The 19704-nt window shown below is 35.9% G+C and overlaps 1 protein-coding gene across 1 annotated transcript in view; it reads right to left on the bottom strand.

Annotated features, from left to right (window-relative positions):
• Positions 1–3902: 3902 nt before the first annotated feature.
• The window catches only part of GPATCH2 (G-patch domain containing 2), a 120808-nt gene continuing 105006 nt past the window's right edge, over positions 3903–19704 (bottom strand). Inside the window, exons 9-10 of the mRNA XM_017812950.1 lie at positions 16369–16451; positions 3903–4153 (exon numbers count right to left, since the gene is read on the bottom strand). Coding sequence (XP_017668439.1) covers positions 3984–4153; positions 16369–16451 — 253 coding nt within the window. The 3' untranslated portion in view covers positions 3903–3983. The remainder of the gene's footprint in view (positions 4154–16368; positions 16452–19704) is intronic.

Here is a 19704-nt window from a genome sequence, read left to right as displayed (position 1 = left end):
TGATACGCCTTTACTGAAAGTGCTCTGGGAGCATAGGGTAAGGGAAAGTAAAACAAAGGCTGTGTGAGTTTTCCTTGGAGGAACATTTTTGGAGAATTGTTTGAAGAGAAAGCACAAGGCCTTGTCACAGTTATCAAAGTATACACATACTTAAGGAATGAGGAGAACTTCTATTCAAATGTCTTAGAATACCACAAGAAAAGTATTGCAAACATCTTAAATGAGGCATTTCCTGACGTCCTGGCGTCACCTCTTCAGCTGGATAATAATAACCTAGAAAAGAAGTACTAGTGAAAAGGTAGTGTAATAGCTTTAGCATAATATGCATCTGCTTGGTACATGATACTACCCACCTTAATTATATTGTCAGAAACAGCATGTTTTTGTACTCACCTGTGCAGTAACAACACAGTTTAAAAAAAAGAACATACAAAACTCATGAAGAATGGAGTCTATTTATTTTATTTCATCTTGCATTTGTGTTGTCAAAGCAAAGCATTCTATACATATTATTTAGCTATTTACTGCCACTCTACACCCATTATTGACCTAATTGCAGAAAGACAAATGCAGGGACAAACTTGTTAAAATGGGCATATTGATAATGCTTCTCTGACTTCAACAAATATTTATTTAGAAATAAGATACTGCTCATGGGTTTCTTTTATTAACAGTTAATGGTTCAATTCACAGAACTTTTAAGACACCATGGAACATGTAGCAAAACACAATGTAATAATAGGCAATGTCTCTTCTCTTCACTAGACATTCTTCAGAGGAAGAATATTATGGTAACAGCTGAGCTACTGATTCAAATACCTAAATGGAAAGAATCTGGCAAGTGATGGATGGTAACTTTTAGATACAAGATGATCCCATATTTATTTATGTAGGCAAAACCCCTTCAGTGTCACAGACATAAAAGAATTACTATCTGAAAATACCTGTATGTATTTTAAAATAATGTGAGCCAGCTTTATAGCAGGTATCATAGTATGATTGCAAGTTAGACATAGGAAAATCTGAAGAAAAAACCAGTAAATCCAAGTACTTTGACCTGTTTCAAAGCCAGCTAACATTGGTCATAAAAAAGGAAAAAAACCCTACAATTAATTTTTGTTTTGTTTCTTAACACTAGTTTTAACTGTGCGAAATCACACTACTGGAGTATCTTTAAAGCCACTCCTGTGAGATGTGGAAAGAGAAAATGAAATGATAGTTTGAGTCAGAATGGAAATTTTACTGCACAAAAAATATCTCAAAACACTACAATAAAATATTTTAATCACTTAGTTTTACAGCTTCTAACAGATAAAGTGTACTGTCAGCTGTGGCATCTATTGATAATACCTGAGAAAAACAAAGTGTATCTATCTCTATATCAAAAACAGTTTGACTAATCTTAATGTCTAATAGCTTCTCACTAATAGAGTGATTTAAAACAAAAAGTTGTAAGATTTTCAATCTGACTAAATAGTTCTTCCATTATGACAGTTTACTAGACTGGCTGCTTCACTGTATCTGTATGAACAGATGAAAAAAGAGTTGAATAGGCTAAAGATATTTTCCCTCAACATATATCTATTATTTCCCTCTTATCTTTTAAAACCAGGAAACATTTACAAGTACTTTTGGAGCTGTAGACTTATTTCTTGAGGAACTACTGCTATGATAAATTGCACAGAAATACTTCAAAGTGTTATATGTGCCATACTTAGAACTTCCAGCCCGAGATATGCAGGTGTTGTAACCAAAGCAAAACAACTGAATTTTAACACGGAATGAGTATTCCTTTACAGTTTTGCAAACAGAACTACAACAAACAGATCTTAAAAGATTCACTTTCCCAATTCAAACGTTGAAAATTATTTTAAGGGATTTTTGATTGCGGTGTACAATAAAAAGAGGTCGTTAGAATTTGCTTGCTCTCGGTAGCACATGGCACTGACAGAACAGGTGCAGGCCACATAAAGGCATTATTGGAAATAATACTTATACAAGTGGGCACCTCTGCCAGCTGCAGAATTCCAGACTGTCGGCCCTTTGTGGCCTTGAAATTCTTTGAATATGGAATGTATTTAACCCAGTTCAGTTGTGCAAGAAATATTTGAAGTGGCAAACTCACATAATATTGTGCCCTAAAACCTTCCATTAAAAAGTGTATGTGTTGTTGTATAAATCCCAAGTCTGTTTAAAATTTCTTTAAAAAGTCAAACCACACAATCACAAAAAGTATTTAAACAGCAAAAAAGTCTTTCTAAAACTTAGAGAACATATGCATTGTGCATTCAACTATCATAAAAACAACATCAGGTACTAATCTTTCACTCTACACTATGGTGCATGGCAAAACAATGTTCCCAAACTGACAGTTATCACAGTGGAAAGTATGAACATTTCTTTTAAGGAAATTCATTTCTATAATGCTACTATTAGTAATTTTCTTGCTGCTATTTCCTGGAAAAATGGGCGAAGCTGAGAGAAAAAAAACGTAATTAAAACATGTCTTAAAGTTAATCACTGTAATTCAGAGTCACATGAATGAAGTTGTGCTCTTTTTATCCTAAAGAAATATCTTTGCAAGCATCCAGAACTAAGTATTTTTCTCTGCAGTTTGGGAGCTGAGGAAGGGAGAGATCCTCCTCTTGGAGCAAAAAAAAGACTGGAGAATCAAATCCTGTTTCCTCCGCAGTCAGGGTAAATATTGTCAGCTACTACAGGCATGGGTGGTAAGAGGAGCATGATTTTCTTCTTAGTCCATCATAACAAAAGTTTCCTTCAACCCTATCATTTAATTTTAAAGTGGAATTTGTTTTATCCTGCAGACTAATAAGTACCCTAGGAGCTTGATTGGTTGGTGCTTAATGAAATTGCTTCTGCTGACATTAGATACATTAGGATACTGATTAAAACACTTAATGATCCCTCTTGATTTTAAATTGCTAGCTTAGATTTGTGAGATGCCATCAAAGTATCTTTTTCCTTCCTTTCCTCCATCCTAATCCTGCTTCTCCTTGCCCTTTTTCTGTTCATGATCCTTAAAGGTTGTGGCTCATTGGCAACAGCATGGTCACAAACCAAACCATGTTGAACACTGCGTTGTTTAAAATATGCCAAACCCCACAATACAGACACTGAAAGACAGTCATCTTTGAAATACAATTTCCTGTTTCAAAGCTCAAACTATTCCTAAATGTGGCAACACTGAGAATTATTAATATAAAGGGAAATCCAAAGTCAGAGTAAACTTTTACTTTTTAAAATATTTTCTGAGAAAAGATAATCCTGTAAATGTAAAAACAAGTATAAAAGCATTACTTTTGAGCTTGAATGTGGAAGACAGTAAAACATTGGCGGAAAATGATGCTGGAATGGTATTTCTCTGACAACAAAGCTGTTTTTCATGCTCTTATACAAAATTGCATACCATATCACCTTCCAGTGGGAAAAGTGTATATCTTATGGGCATAATGACAGCTTATCCTCAAATATTGTTAAACACTACAAATACCAGGTTTGGAAACTTTGCCTGAAGAGGGAAAAACCACAATAGCTGTAAAAAGTTCCACTTTCCTTGACAAATGTTATCAAGGCTCTTGAGATGAAATTGTACTTACAAAACAAAACTAAAGCCTGCTGTGTCAGAAGCTTCTAGGAAAAAAAAAGTGAATAAACTGAATTTTATGCTTAATATAAACCTTAAGACCACAGAAAATAAAAAAGTAGAAGTTTTTGTACATTTTAGCACCATTGTAAAGTTAGACTCGAATGCCGGTTCTGCCACTGTGGCTGTACCTTGCAGCTGGTGTAGCCAGTGTGAAGCTCGTTGACTTCAGCGCTCTTTGAGAGAAAAATCACTGGATTTGCCCATCACAACAAATAATATATTTGCCATTTTTTCCTTTTTTTTTTTTTTTTTTTTTTTTGTATTTTTAAAATAATTTTGAGCTTTATTTTTCTTGGGCAGCCAGAGTGCATTTCTGTCAGCTAAATCCAAGTCCGAGTCCTTTTGGTCTCTGGATGGCTCTTATGGGCTCTGCTATCCCTTTGCCGTCTGGTCCAAGGCCCGTGCCTGGGGTCCAGCCCATACTCTGAAGCATTCTGTTTCCAATGTTGTTTTCTGGGATTGGTTGGGTGTTTTCTCCTACAAACCCTGAGATTAAAGAAACACACAGCATTAATCAGCACTGCCATGAGGAGAAGAGCAGGATAATCTCCCATAAAGCTTTAAACCTTCTTATTCTCCTAATTCATCTAACAGGTTGCTAGAACAGGCTGTCTTTGCACATGTTGACCTCTTGAGTGCATATGATTCTAAATAATAAAGTCATATGCTTTATTTTTAATTTATGGAAGACTCATTCAGTTTTTAAGTATGACAAGTTTTGTCACAGATCTTTTATATTCCACTACGGTGGATGTTACATCAGCCTCGAAGAACGTAAATCACCTGCACAAGTCTACCAATACATTGGTAAGATTACCTGAATTTCTAGTCCTATACAGTTACTAAGGAGAAACACATCATATTAACATGACCATCATTCCATTCTTAGCAATATTTATTGATGCTTAAGATCTCCTTCAAGAAAACCCAATAAAGAAGTTCTGATTAAACCATTACACCTGTTACAGAAACAGTACAGACAACTGGTCACCTACTCTGAAATTCAGCTATATTTTTACTCAGTTTCTCTTTTACTGAACATTGTGAGATTTGATACATCCAAGTCTACTTTTGGTATTTTCAATGCTTGTAAGTGCTGTTTACACTTTTCTCTCCACAGCATCAAGATATCTAAGAAAAGCTGCACACAAACTGCAGAAAAGAGTGTCAGCATTGCAAGTGTTAGTGTGATTTATTTTTTTAATTACAGGTTCTTTTTTTCTCCATAAATGCATCATAAAAAAGAAAGTGAGGTGAACATAACAAAGTTGTTTTTTCCCCTTCATCCAAATCCTCAAAACAGAGTTTGGAGATGATGCGTGGATAAGCCTTCCCATCTAAAACTATCTTGCATGAGGGATACAAATGATACTTATTTCAAGAATCTGTATTAAAAGTTATCAAGTTCCACCATGCAAACAATTTTAAAAAGGGGTGACGTTGAACTAACACAAACAGTTGCATGTAGGCAGCTGGATTTTGTTTCTAGCATTATTCAACATCTCCCTTCCTCTGACAACAGAACAAAAAACCCCTTCCATGTCCTCAGCTTCCAAAACTACCTGTTTATTTATCTACCTATTTATTCTGGCCTGCTAATTTTTGAAAAATACTGTAGACTATGGTTTTGGGTTTTTGAAGACTATAATGTCTTCAGTCAAGAATTTACCATTGATAAGCATCTGGATTTTCATTATATTAACTTACTAAACAAGAACACAAGAAAAGTTGAACATGAGCTTCTGAAAAGCCTCATTTATCAAACACTCACACAGAAAAAGCAAAGCCCCACAGTAGAAACCGCATACACAGACAGAAATTAAAAACAAGAGGTGCACATTAAAAACCTCATGATGATTATGATGATGAACTTGCAGTACTCCAGCATTATCCACTATAGATTTGTTCATATTCAGTAAAACACTGGCTACATAAAAGGCAGACAGCTTTCCACTATCTCAGTTCCTGAGTCAAAGAAAAAAGGGAGTGCATTGAGGGAAGGCATCCTTTAATACTGGTTTGAAGCTATGCTTAATGCTAGGCTTAAAATAAAGGCTTTTAAGTCAGCAGCCTCAAGTCCCCGAGAGGGTTCCTCTTGAACTGACCAGAACAAAATTCAATGTCCAAGACTTCCTTTCTTTTCAGGCCCCCACAGGCAGAGGCAATTTTTATACAGACGAGTCCCTGGCACTGCCTGGCATACACAACACAGGCTTTGCAACCTTCCTAGTTCCTTTACAATTTTCCAACTCAGAGAAAAGGGAAAGAAAAAAGGGTACTGTTCAACAAAAGTTATGGTAAGCCTCACAGGTAAAATCCTGGAAGTTTTGGTCCGGTTTTAGTGAGAAGGGATGATAAGAAACGAACCATCATTCCAGTAAATGTCTGTGGAACAATTAAGGGGGAAACTTAAAGGGGAAGAAAGATCCAACAGATCCACAGGAAAGAGTGTATTTCATGACATCTGAAAACTGGAAACATTAAACCACTCATAATGCTGCTTAGGCAAAAGCAGCAATGCTGCTGGAATGGTATGCAAGGCATAGACTGACACAATGTAAACAGCTTTTTTGTTAGTCTATTAGGGGAAAAAACCTATAGACCTTTTCCTGTAACAGATGTACCTTTCTGTATGAATTTCAATTCACAAGACAGCCAGAGAGGAACCTCACAAAGAAGATATATGAAAGAACAATCTGTACCCTGACATGTTATTTAGTAAACTGCTGTTTCTATTTTTGATACCTTTTGAAGTAGTTCAATTTTTTTTTGTGACAGGATAATTGGAATAATTTGTTTTTGAAGACATTTAAGTACTTCTAGAATGTACACTGTAACTATTTTCCCCTCCACTGTACATACTTTTCTATCTCCTGTTAAGAGCTGAAGCTCTCCCTCAGAGTTCTGTTTTACTCTTGTATGGCACCATATTAAAAAAAAAAAAAAAGAAAAAGAAAGAGAAGAGAAAAGAGAAACCACAGTAAACTTGGCTTCGCAATCCACTTTTGGGCAAACAGTCAAACAACATACACTGTCCAAAGAATAAAGTGTTCGAAGGTTTTGTATTGTGGCAAGAATAAGGCAAAACCATACCCCCAGCCATTTTGCCTGTATTACTAATTGACTAATTACTCCTCCTTGTAAATGAGGTGAATATGGATAGCTCTTATTTGAATTGTGAAAAATGTTTAATATATGCAGACCATTCTTTTGCAGTATAGTCAGCTGCTATATAAGTACTATCTATATCTGTCTTTAATATTCCTCCAATTTTCACCCATCATTTGAAAAATTTACCTATAATGCAACATACTGTACTTAAATCCAAAGAATATGGATAGTGGTATTGCCCCCTTCCTCCATTTCATGAGCAATCAGCAATTGGGGAAAAAAAAAAACATTTGCATTGCTGATTGACTGCATGACAGGAGAGAGCTCTTAAAAATCACGCTACACTGTGTGCTATTCCCCCGACCCCCATTCCTGTGCTTTGGGCTTTTATTTTCTAATTAAAAGCAGTAATTGTCCTTGCAATATTCATCTTCAAGTTCAGTTTTTAATTCATGCCTATGGCACTTCTTGGACTAGCCAGTAGGGCCTGTTAGAGAGAACGGTCCAAGCACAGTGGCCTTGAAAACGGCTGTGCTACCTCTGGGACGTGTTCAGTCTTGACCCACCCAGGAGCAAGAGCAAAATCAACCCACTGCGTCGTCCCACAAAAAATAACTGTGCAAAATCAGATTAAAAAAAAAAAACTTGGAGGGACATTTTTCTAAGGTTATTGCTGTATGAGGTTTTCTGGGGTTCCAGGAGTTACAAGGAATTCTCTGCACTAGTAATTTGCAGAAATCTGCTGTGCAGAGCCTTTTCTTTCTGTAGACTGAAAATGTTTTTAGCAACCGTAACAACTGGTTCCTGATCTATTAGGTGAATGTTCTGTATGTAGAAGTGACTGCCATTACACAAGTAAGGAGGAACAGTAACTTCTTTGAAAAGACAACACTGTGAAATACCCTCACTTATGCTCCTTCTTTTTGGAATACTGCCAATTGAAAGAAAAAAAGGCCATCCTCAAACCTTTGTGTATATGAATAGACACACCTCAAGGTCTACATGTATGATGCATATGACCTTACATACATGGGATATGAAACCTATGAGGAATAAGTGACAAAACTGGGAAGGGGAAAACAAAAAACTCATCACATTTGTTTAATTTTGGTATGATATTTATGATGGCATTAAAGGCAGGTTTCAATGAAAAATAAAGGTATGTAATTTTTTCTTAACAGCTGTTGAGACAGGTATGTCCTGGTTAAACAGTACACTAGCATTCAGTGCCATACCCTTGATTTTACAGTGATTGCCATGAATTAATTTAATTCCATCTGTAAGCTAAAATCAGATCAGAGGTCTAATGCTGCTGCAGGCTTCACATCTGTTTAATCATTTTTGGATACAGCAGCTTGCAAAAGTTCAGCTTTTAAATTTGCTTCATGTTTAAGAAACAATGTTACACCAGTGTACAACATTCTCATCAGGAAACAAATGAGCCTATGAACAGCTTTCATTTGACAGATCCATTTTATTTGCAAAATGCTTCTAAAAATTAAAAGCTCAACATTTAAGTTATCGTGCATTATAGAATAATAAAGGAACTGTGACCCCATAAACCACTATTGTGACAATATTTATTTGTATGGTCCAATTGCTGGATAAGACAAACATCAAGCATGTTTGGTTTATATTGGTCTGAATAAAATCAGAATACAGATAGGTTCAATCTTCAGATAACCCTTTTTAAGAAAATGTGGTTTGGTTCCCCCCTCCCCAGTTGGAAGAAACAAATGAAGGCATAGTGAAGGAATTTCGTCTCTGGCACTGAACTATTTTTGATGTTAAGAAAACGGGTTTTTAAACAGTTCTGAGAAAATGACACTACATAAATATAGTCTTGCCCTTTCATCTTTCTTTTATATGATTAAGACTTGTGAGCAGAACAGCAATGCCTTCGCAGAGCATATCACAACTATTATTTCCTCTTCTATCGCTCCCAGCAGCCTTAAATCCTTTAAATCCTTTCCTAGAAGGATCTCTTTTTTGCTTGGGTAATTTTTGCAATACATGGCCTGCTAACCCTTACCCCCTACCCTGGATCTCACTTATGTCTATCACAGCAGAGTCAGTCTTTCTACCTCAAATCTTCCAAGGAGCATTGTGGATGGTAATTCACTTGCGTAATTGGCTCAAGAGATGAAAATCTTGTATCTGCCTCTCTTAGCCACTAATCTATCCAGCTGACTGCAAGCCTAATTGGCAGCTTGTTTAGTAATTTGGCTCCTAAAGTGTTGTATTGATGTTGGATAAACAGCCAATGGAAGGAGAAACGATACATGCTGCTTCTCTTTAAAAGCCAGTGCACTTTCTCCCTCATTTTCTGAAAGCATTTAATATTTCATCTATTCTTTTTCTTTTCTGACTCCTATCACACAGATGAGCTCAGAACAGTAGGGATTGATCCTGATACACAAGACAATTTTACAAGGAATGCAATCAGAATAATATATTGCTGTAGTCTATCTTTTTATGCCAGCTCTAACTAGCAAAATGGGAATCAGACTGCCTAGATGTTTATGTTCTTAAAATTATTTTGGATAATTGTGCAGACAGCATCAGAAGCACAGCCAACACCCATACGGTAATTTTAAAAATCAGTACCTACAGTGGTTTTCAAAATTCAGTATACTATGGTTGTATATGCAAAAAAGAAAACACCCCCCCCCAAACTAAAACAACTCAGCTATGAAAATGCTATGAAAATTTTAGCTAATATTTGAGACTGCATTATTATACCAGACCTTTACACATCACTCACACTCAGCTATCTAAGACTGTCTGAAGAATAACCCTAGAATGATTATAGTTCAGGTGAATCTGCTTGCATTGAATTTTATTCTAGCTAACAGAGAGATAAGAATAGCAGAGAGGACATAGCTATGATTTCAGCAGGTGCTGGAAACCTCCACATTTACCCTGCATCCATTTGTTAATATCTGCACTGCCATAGTTTCATTCCTACTGCCCTGTCACAAGGAGTATTAAAGGAACAGTCACATAATTGTGGCCTGGGTGAATGCACTCCTTCTTGCAGCATAGACTCTAGATTTAAATCCATTTTCAACTCTCCTGAATATATAAACATGAATTCACACACCCATGAAAACCGAGACAGTGAATTTTAGGTACAACTGGTTATCCAGTAACAGATCACTTGGAATTGGAGTTGCAGGTGCTCTTCTCTTTCCATTCTTTATTGGACTACACTGTGTGTGGAGTTAAAACATCATGCCCATTCAGTCTTTATGACTACTAAAACTGGTTGGAAGAGTCAGTATCATTAGACTCCCATTTACCCCTCTGTAAGTGGAATCTCTTGAATACCCAATACTGACTTTTCACTTGGGTCCAAAGGAGGTCAGTTGTCTGTGATGACAAAAACACTGTCACTGGATGGCACTTTGGGAGAAGCACTCTCACTGAGGAACATTTCAGAGTTCTGTTCAAACCCCTCAAAATTCAGCAAAATTGATCCCGTCTCATGTGCATTCCCTGACTTTTAACAAAAGACTTGCAGCCTTACACTGAAACCCACAGGGAAAGGATTTAAATCACATTAATATTGTGGAGTAAGCTGGAGAGCACAGTTATTGTTAATTTCAGCAGAATGATGGAGGATTAAGCTGATTATTAGGACTATGCATATCACTGTAGCTCTATCTGACCCTAACTCAAGTTGGGATGGATTGGCAGGATACTGGAGGTGAAGTTCCACTGCTATTTCCTGTTCTGTGTCTATGTGGTTGAAGCATTATCTTCAGTCAAATTATCTTAATTTAAAAATGAATATTAATTAATTAATCCTAGACAAATATATCTGCATATTTTTTACTATGGGTTAGGTAACCATTTGCCTATTTATTTATGCAAACAATGCTCACTGAGATCCCTCTGTCAGTAATGAAGGCATCAGAACATGAATCTTAGTTATTACATCAGCATTGGCAGTGTCAATATATAGGCTGAAAGGTAAACTCTTATAATCAATAAATCCAAATTTCCTCTCGTTGTAGTGGAAATCCAAAGCAAAAATTTTCTTTGTGAAACCCAAAGTATGACAAGTATGTACAACAGGTTTTATCTAAAACTTTTACACCAATTGCAAAGCTTTTACAGTATAGACGGAAAACAGAAATCCAAACTTACCTGCACTGGAAACCTGATCAATGAATTTCATTTTCTGACATCCTAAACAGGTATTTTTATTTCTCTGAAGTGCCAAAAACCTTCTGCATAAAGCTTCCTTATTCAAAAAGTAAATTATATGCTGAAAAACCTTCAAGAAAAGTGATTTTTGCACAAGCTATACCAGGGACTATCTACAGGAGTGCTCCCTATTCCCTCAGGAGAAAGAAAAACTAGTCACCATCGACTGAGAGGTTGTTGTGGAGAACTAGGATAGGTAATTATGTTGACTGAGGAAAAACTACACATATTTCCCCCTTGCACATTTTAACTCCCAAATTATCTGTGGTTAGCAAAAGTCCTTTGGTATTACCAACCTAAAACAGACTGACAGAAATATCAGGTACTTCTTCCATTGGTTGAGTTCTAGGAAAACTACAGGATGTACATTAGCCCATCTAAAAGAGGTGATGGTTCCAACAAACTGCAAATGAAATGGAGGTGGTTCGTCTCTGTGGGGAACCACTTTCTGATGATACCTGGCAGAGAATGTGCAGAACTTGCAAGAGCACATAAGTGCCCTTGAGAATGAGTCTCCCTACTGGCACCTCTCAGTTTCATTCAAAGCTATTCTCAAGGGTACAACTGTTTAATGAAACATACCTTTGGAAAGTGCAAAAAAATGCCTGGTTTAGCCTTTTTTTGCAGAAATTTCCTCCGCATTAAGGATGCTCTCATTGGTGATATTCTCTGTTAAGCTAGTTTATGATTCTTGAAAGTGAAGTAAAATAAAAAAAAAAAATAATCCATAAAATCATAGAATATCTTAAGCTGGAAGGAACCCAAGAGGATCATCAAGTTTAGCTCCCAGTGGAGGCAATTTGAATGCTTTCCACAACCAGAAACAGCTATCTTAGGAAAGACTCCCAGAGTAATTTGGGGAATTATTTTTTAAGCTTTCACTTTTCAGAAGACAACAGCACTTAGAAAAGGCAGGTACAGTCATCTTCTATCAACCTGAACATTTCTTCTTGACTTTATATGGCTGTGCATACAGCTTGCAGAATATTGTCTTATCTCTAGATCACGAGAAAACCATCAGGAATTTTCCAGTATAAATTGGTTCTTGTTGCATTGTGGGTCTTCTAAGGCTTGTTACTGAACTTTCTTTGTTATTCTGGTGTTGGTATGTAAGAGTCCCTGCCTGAACCAGTCACCTCAAGCTCAACACGAAAAGCCTTTTGCTTTGAAGGGACGGCAGTTTCCAATACTGCATGGCATTCTGCGATCTTATAATTTTGTATCTACTTCAGTCAGACAATATGGTAGAAGAAGCAAACAGAGAGAAGTCCCTAAAGTTTAATCTATTGCAGAAACCAACCAAAGAAAAATGAGTGTCCACAGGCTGGATTACCAAGCAGGCATGATGTGTATGCCAGAAAGGACTTCGGCAGTAAGGATAAGAAATGTCAAAATGCAATAAGGGAAAGTGTTCACAACACATCCCAATGTTGTATTGACCTGTGACAAGGGATTTCTGCATATGGAGCTATACATTTAGCAGGCAGCAAAGCAGTGAATCAAGTCAAAAAGAAAGTAGGCATATAATAGTTTATCTAGAGTTTCAGAAATTTACAGTCAGTTCATCCAAGTACCCAAAAATCTACCTTTCCTCTGCAACTATTTTACTAAATTGACCTTCACCACAAACTTAGCCTCAGCCACCTCTGTTATCACACCGTAATCACAATCTTTTTCAAATCATCATTTTGGTACTGCAGATATTCAGGTCTGATTTTTAATCACCGACACATTAAGCATCAGCAAAATAGTTTGCTTAGCTGTTCCGCTGGCAATTTTTAAAAAGGAATGAAAACATGTACCCTTTTGATTACCTTGTTAAAGTGAGTCATGACGGCATTACAGCAGTGCTCAGTATTTCTGCTGTAATTAAGAATCTGTCATATTTTTCATTAAAACACATTCTTTAAAATGAGACTTTTAACTTGGTCATTTCAATCAGTACCAGCCTGAAGTGTAGCATGTGCATGCAACATGCCAACTAGATAAAGAAAATGACATCTGAAATTTGCTTTTGCAAAATGTAAATATTAAAGTGCCCATAACATTCACAGTAATTTATCTATATTTAAAGTACAAAATAGCTTTCTCTTTTTATAATTGGTTTTCAACACTACTCCAAACTGTAAAGCACACAATGGGACATCAGAGTAAAAAGAATGTTTTGAAATAAAAATAAATGGTTATTGACAAGGCATAAAAGTGAAACTTGACTTTTTTTGTTCTGAATCACACTTTCTACAAACTGTAAATTAAGTTACTAGCGTCCCACAGATATAAAGCAGAATTTGATGATTTTTTCCAAAATTTAAGACTTAGAGGTTAGTTACTAAAAAAAAAAAATCTAAATAATATCAAGGATTTAACATGAGATGATAAAAAGAAAAGCTTGTACAGAAGAAGATAGTCAATTGGAAAGGAACTGGGGAAAATGCATATTCAGTGTATGGCATCTAATATTCTGTAGCACCTACTGGTTTGATATGAGACAAACTAAATAATCTAACACTGAAATTACTGTAAATATTCCCAATAAATGTATTGTTTCAAGTATTGTTCAAGTATTTGTTCCCAAAGTATTGTTTCAAGTAGTAACAATACTTTGCAAAGAATGTCCTTTCTCTTGCATAAAAATTTTGTTGTTGTTGTTTTGTTATTACTGACATTAAACTGGACCCAGTTCTGGTAGGGCTATTTCTACGACAATGGATTAGTTTGTCTAAGAGGTTTTTATAAAAACTTGAGAGCACTGCATTGCTGCAGTGGAATATATCAGGGTGTCACATGAAACAGCTCTACCTCTGGGGTAGTTGGAGGGTGCATAAGGTCATTGGGAATGACCTGGTCCCAGATGTGAACACAATCACTGAAATAATATCTGTTTCATGGAAGAAGTTGTGCAAAAAAGTATTTAAGATGTCCAACACCTAATTTTTGAATTGTAGGAAGTAAACAATTTTTACTAGTACTGGGTTTTAGTTAATTAACTATGTAGGTTCAATAATACACAGATGGGATATATCAAACATCCACAAACCAGAAAATTTATCTTAGTTAAAAAAGACAGAACATGACACTACTGTCAGCTCCTAACCATCCATGCCTATATTGTCTCCCATTTTATTCATTGCTTTTAACATATATTTTTTTCACCTTTACAAATGACATTTTCAAAACTATAAAATGCTCTGTGCTGCTCAAACTTTCTTGCTTCAATAGTTTCTCAATGCTGTACAAGTAAAGCTACATCCTTTGTTACTAATATACAAAAACCTATTGCTATGTGACTTTGACTGCAGGCTGAGAACAGGCTATAAATTTAGAAATCAATATCTAACTCTATCAATATTCATTTTATTTTTTCAATACAAAATACAAAGGTGAAAGAGCAGTAAATAAGCTGGAGTACTGAAATAAATTGGGTGTTCTTGTCACAATTAATAAATGTTTAACCAATCACACTGCTTGCTACAAAAGTCTATGGCTTTGTAAGGTGTCTGAAAGTAGCAGGTGCTACCCTTGTGAGACTCAAAACCAGGGAACGTTTCGATACCTCGTTAGGATCGCCAGTCATTCCCATCAGTACTACTGAAGCTAAATATATAAATGACCATTTTCAACACTGTGCATATCACTACAAGAATTAATTCACCAAAGTAATTTTTTTCAAATGCAGATGACAATTTCAAAAATACTGTTATCAACACATTGGCTCGTATTAGGGGAAACTTTGCTGATTTGCCACTCATATAGTTGAAGAAAACACTTGCAGTTAATGATTCATTTACAGATAGCCTTTCAGGTTTCACTACAGTGTTAAATATGGACACCTATTAGGAGAATGCTTTTTTCATTTCCAACTTTTGTTCATGTAAATAATTTTGGTTCTTTCTTTAAAAAAATAGTTCACAAATTCTTCTACATAAAATCTAGTCCTCCCATTGCTATATCTTAGTTAACTAAAACTACCGAAAGAAGAACAATCTCAATCCTTCTGCCCAGAACAAAATTGAAAAGATTACCTTGAACTTGGAAAAAAAAAAGCACATTAGTTAAAAGTTACCTCATATGATACCTTTATCCACTATTATTCTCGGTCGCTCTTCACATAAAGGCAAACTTTGGGGCAAAACAATCTCTAAAATTGTGAATATATGGATTCATAACATTGAATGACCACATATTTGCCTTAGTATCAAAATATTGGCTTTGCAAAGTTACGCAGAGGAGCCAACTTGTAAAATAAAATTCTGAACGCTGAAAGCCCAAGGTAAAATGAATAATAAAATTAATTTCATGATACTTGATACCCTCTCAGTACAAAATGACATCCTCTAGTACTTGAAAGTTGTGAAGTGAAAATCACCTTGTAGAAATAATTATATTATTCTCTCTTCAGCCATTAAGTATTTTTCTTTCTCACTTCACATATGTTCAGAGTCTTAGAAGCTGACCCACAGATTCTCTTTTTTTCATACTGCTGCCACTAAGGTGCCTTTATAACATTTTTAATATTATTCCTGGTCTGTTTCTGCCACTGAGGTTTGAAGCAAAGAAGTTTCAGGAGAGAGAATTCAGTCAGAATACAAATACTACGCTTCTCTAAAGACATCTACTTAAAATATATTTGAAGAATTCTATGTGTTGCAAATGTTGCTATAGTAATTTATACATGACTAGGACATGCAAACCAGATTTCCATACTAGCAATATATAAAAAATCTCACATGGGCAGACACAAAACCTAATCTTTCCAGTATGCACATATATAATTAACATAACAAACTGATGAGAGTCCTATAAATCACTGCTAAGTATTGAAAAAGTCATTTCGCAGCTGTGACATCAGCAAAATGCATCCAATGGTTGTGACCTTGCATCTGTAAAAATCTTTCACAAATGTGCTTGCAAGTGCTTCCTGTTTAATCTACAGCACTAATTTGAAAGCTGTGTTTCACAGACTTATCACCACATTTTCAACTGTTTGCCCAGGAATACACATCCTATCTTTATTGTGCAGGGTATTTAGAGCATTCATATGCATTCCACACAGAAAAAAGATACCTTATGTCTCCTTCCTTGTAATGCTTGGAGAGACATAAGCAGTAATCTTTGCTGTCTCAGTACATGAAGAAAGATTTATTCTCTTTAAAGAAGTGCTGTGCTACAAAGGACTGGAAATTGGAAATGTTTGAGGGAGAATGAAGAGAGCCTATTTATTTCTTAATCTCTATTAATAAATAAGGATAGAACATTTCTTAAGTTATATGGGAAGTTACTGAATTTATCAAGCATTTCCTCAGGTCACTGACCTACTGCTTTGTATTTAGAGATTTAACATCTTGTGGTTTGTGCTCTGTCCCAGGGAAATTGGTTACCTGTGGGTCCTGGCAGGGGAGCAGCTTTCCTTCTCCGCTTGATGTCTCCCATGCACAATGATCCCAAATGTACACTGGTTTGCCTGCAAGTAATTATAGGAGAAAACTATTAACAAAGGAAGAAAACTGCCACATAAATACACAGCTTGTATAATCTGAACCTATATCAAAACATTCTCAACCAAGATGTAGCTGCACAGTCAAGCCACCAATCTTGTTTATATAGAAATATAATTATGTTTGTTGACAAGCACTCAGTATCTAAATGCAACATCATAAATTGTTACCGGAATGAATAAATATAAATATAAAGGGAATGCTTTTTAATTTTCAAAACTGGCAATCTTTCTAGCTCAACATAAAACAAAAACACTGTTGCTCCTGACAGGAAAATAGCTAAGATTAATTATCTAAAGAGATCACAATACTGTTTGTAGGTTATCAATTGGCTAGTAATGCTTGACTGTCAGAGTAGCATTTATTACATGGAAAATATTATCAATTTTTTTTAAAGGTAAGATGAAGAATGAATGAGAAAACATGAAACAGTGAAGTCTTCAAATGTGCATGAAATAAACTTGTAGCACAGCAATTTATCCTATTCTAATTCACTGCCAAGTTGTGAGAATACTGTGGAAGCACTATCTGGTAGACTCCTTAAACAATTACGAGCTTACACTTGGAGACTGGAAAATCGGTGCAGCTGCAGAGGATGGCAAACAAGCAAATCCTACACATTAAAGACAGCTATTAGAAGTCAGGTACCACAGAAAAGGGCAAATGTGGAATTTTCAAATGATGAATTTTGGAACAGAGTCTTGAAGGACAATTATAGTTAGTATTTTTCTTAAATAACGTACAGTGCCTGCAGAATTGCATATATGTAGCTGACATTTTTTTTTTGTAAGAACTAGAACAGAAGGGGGGAAAAATGCAGTGATTTCTGAACTGCACAATTTTAATATGTTTCCATAAATGTTACTGAGAACGGTGTTTCTTACCACAGAAGTGTAGTGAATTTTGATAAAATTACAAGGTGACAATTGCATCTGACAATCTACTGTAGCATAGTAACAATCTGTCACTCATGGGATCTGGTTTCAGTGTGGATATATGACTTACCCTTTACTGCATTTATAAACTTTTTAAAGCTGTGCTGTTTCTAAATGAATAACAAATGGTCATATAATGTTGAGAGACCTCAGATCTGCTCAATAATGTAAAAGAGTGACAACAATGCCTTGATGAATAAGATGGCAATGTACAACCCTCTGCATATTTTTTCTAAAAAGTTACAATAAATTAACAAGTACCACAGTGCTTGCGTTTAAGTAATAAAATATTCCAAGAAACTCAAGTTTCACAGAGAAGTGCACTCTAGCTTCACCTAGAGTGAACCCCTATTTCAACATTTATTTCTCACTGTTTTTAAGACAGATGTTTTCCTTGTAATTCTAAGCCGAAATTGTATCCTATTTTAACATTTGGAAACTGAACACAGTTGAAACAGTATATTAACGGGGTGATAATTTTTAGTACTAAATTTAAAAAGAAATCAATAAGTGTAACCCTTTCATAACTGATTGTATGATAAAGAAAATTAATACTTAAATTCAAAATAGGGAAAAAATTATTAGACAAAAAACATTTCAGATGTTTGATCATCAATAGATCAGTATTTAACATTGGAATCAAACATGCAGGATAAGTTGTGTGATAAATTATATGTTCTACAGTGTGCAATTCTTGTTTTCTGAATGAAAAAGGGGGAAAGTCTTCAGAAATACAAGTAGGATGAAAGATAAAAATTAATAAAGTCAGGCAATTGAACCTGAAGACCTGAGCCACAGCAGTAACAGTGAGCAGCGTTTGAGTTATTTCACCAGAATTGATTATCTGTTACACTACATTGAGATATCTAGATTATTGATCTGTAAGATTATGGTACTGGGGTCTCCCCACTTTTCCTCCAGGCACACGGAATGGAGTTGCAACAAATAACACTAAGTAAGGACTACTTTGTTATTGTTGTCACCCTTCATGTAGAACATAGCAGTTACTTTTTAATTTAAAATCAATGAATGTCTGAAAGGCAGCCTTGTTCCTTCAGCATAAATGAATCATTCGCCTTTGCCGAGCACAACAACCCAATCACCAGCCAAGGTGAGAGTGGGTATTTCTTTGTTGTCGTTGAAAATTCTGTACACTACAAATAAATAACAAAATGCTAGAGTACCAATTAAGCTTTGTCAGACCCAGTTTTATGGCCACTACCACCAAACGTTCAGCTAACTTGCGACTCTAAAGCGTCATTTGCCTTTGCCAGGGCTTAACATTTGATATGCTCTGCCAATGTAGACCACAGCAAAACAAAAAGCTCTTATTCATTCATTTATTTATTTATTTAAGAGGATCAGACAAGAACTATTACTGCTCTGGAACTGGCAGGTTAGACAAAAAGAAGCAGTATTCTGAAGCTGCACGGTACGTTTTGAAATGCCTGTAATGGGGGTATTATAAAGTAGGGAGAACTCTGACCCTCAATCAGGCTAAGTTCAGCATTATGTTTCTTAGCATTAAATCAGAAGAGCGCAGATTACAGAAAGGAAGGAAGCTATTTGCCTGACTTCTCTCTACTTACCCCTAGCTTGCTTCCAGCTATCATTTATAAATAGTGCTCTGGAGGGAAGCTAGGCATTTTATTAGGGAAAAAATAAAACTTGTTAAGACCACCTTGCCTGAAAACCTGGCTTTTGACGTGCTGGTGACAGGGACTGGAGCAAGCAGTGTCAAATGGAATAATTTTTAAGGAAAGACAACAGGAACTTGTCGCCTCATTGTATGCATTTACAAATAGAGGCTTTTCAGAGTATTAGGCCTAGTTAAAGCTGCCCTCTGGATAAAAAGTGTTCCCAAGCAGCCTCAGACAAGCTTGGGAGACAAACAGATGTGACTATGGTCCCTGGCGTTTGGCAAGAACACTCACTGTCAATAAGAAAAATATGAGCATGGACAGGGCATCAGCTGCACCACGGCCGAGCAGGCCTGCAAGTGTCATAGCAGCGGCAAAGTTGTGGCAGAGGGAAATAAGAGGGCTGCAAAAGCCAGGCTGGTGTGAACTTACACTAGCATGCCAAGAATTTTTGTTGTTGTTTTGTTGTTGTTGTGTCATGCCTCAACGTATTAAACAAAACACTGGAAAAGCCGCTGTCAATTTTTATTCATTTTTCATCTTGCACACAGTGTTTAGAGTCCCCTTTCTATGTGGTAAATAAGAGCCTCAAAAATGAAGACAGACTGGGAAGGCAGCAATAACAAAAAAGCTATTGAAATAAT

The sequence above is a fragment of the Lepidothrix coronata genome, unplaced genomic scaffold (assembly GCF_001604755.1).
Source record: "Lepidothrix coronata isolate B3197 unplaced genomic scaffold, Lepidothrix_coronata-1.0 Scaffold38, whole genome shotgun sequence".
Classification (NCBI taxonomy): Eukaryota; Metazoa; Chordata; class Aves; order Passeriformes; family Pipridae; genus Lepidothrix; species Lepidothrix coronata.
Note: the sequence above shows the minus strand (reverse complement) of the source record. Positions and strands in the feature narration are given on the sequence as shown.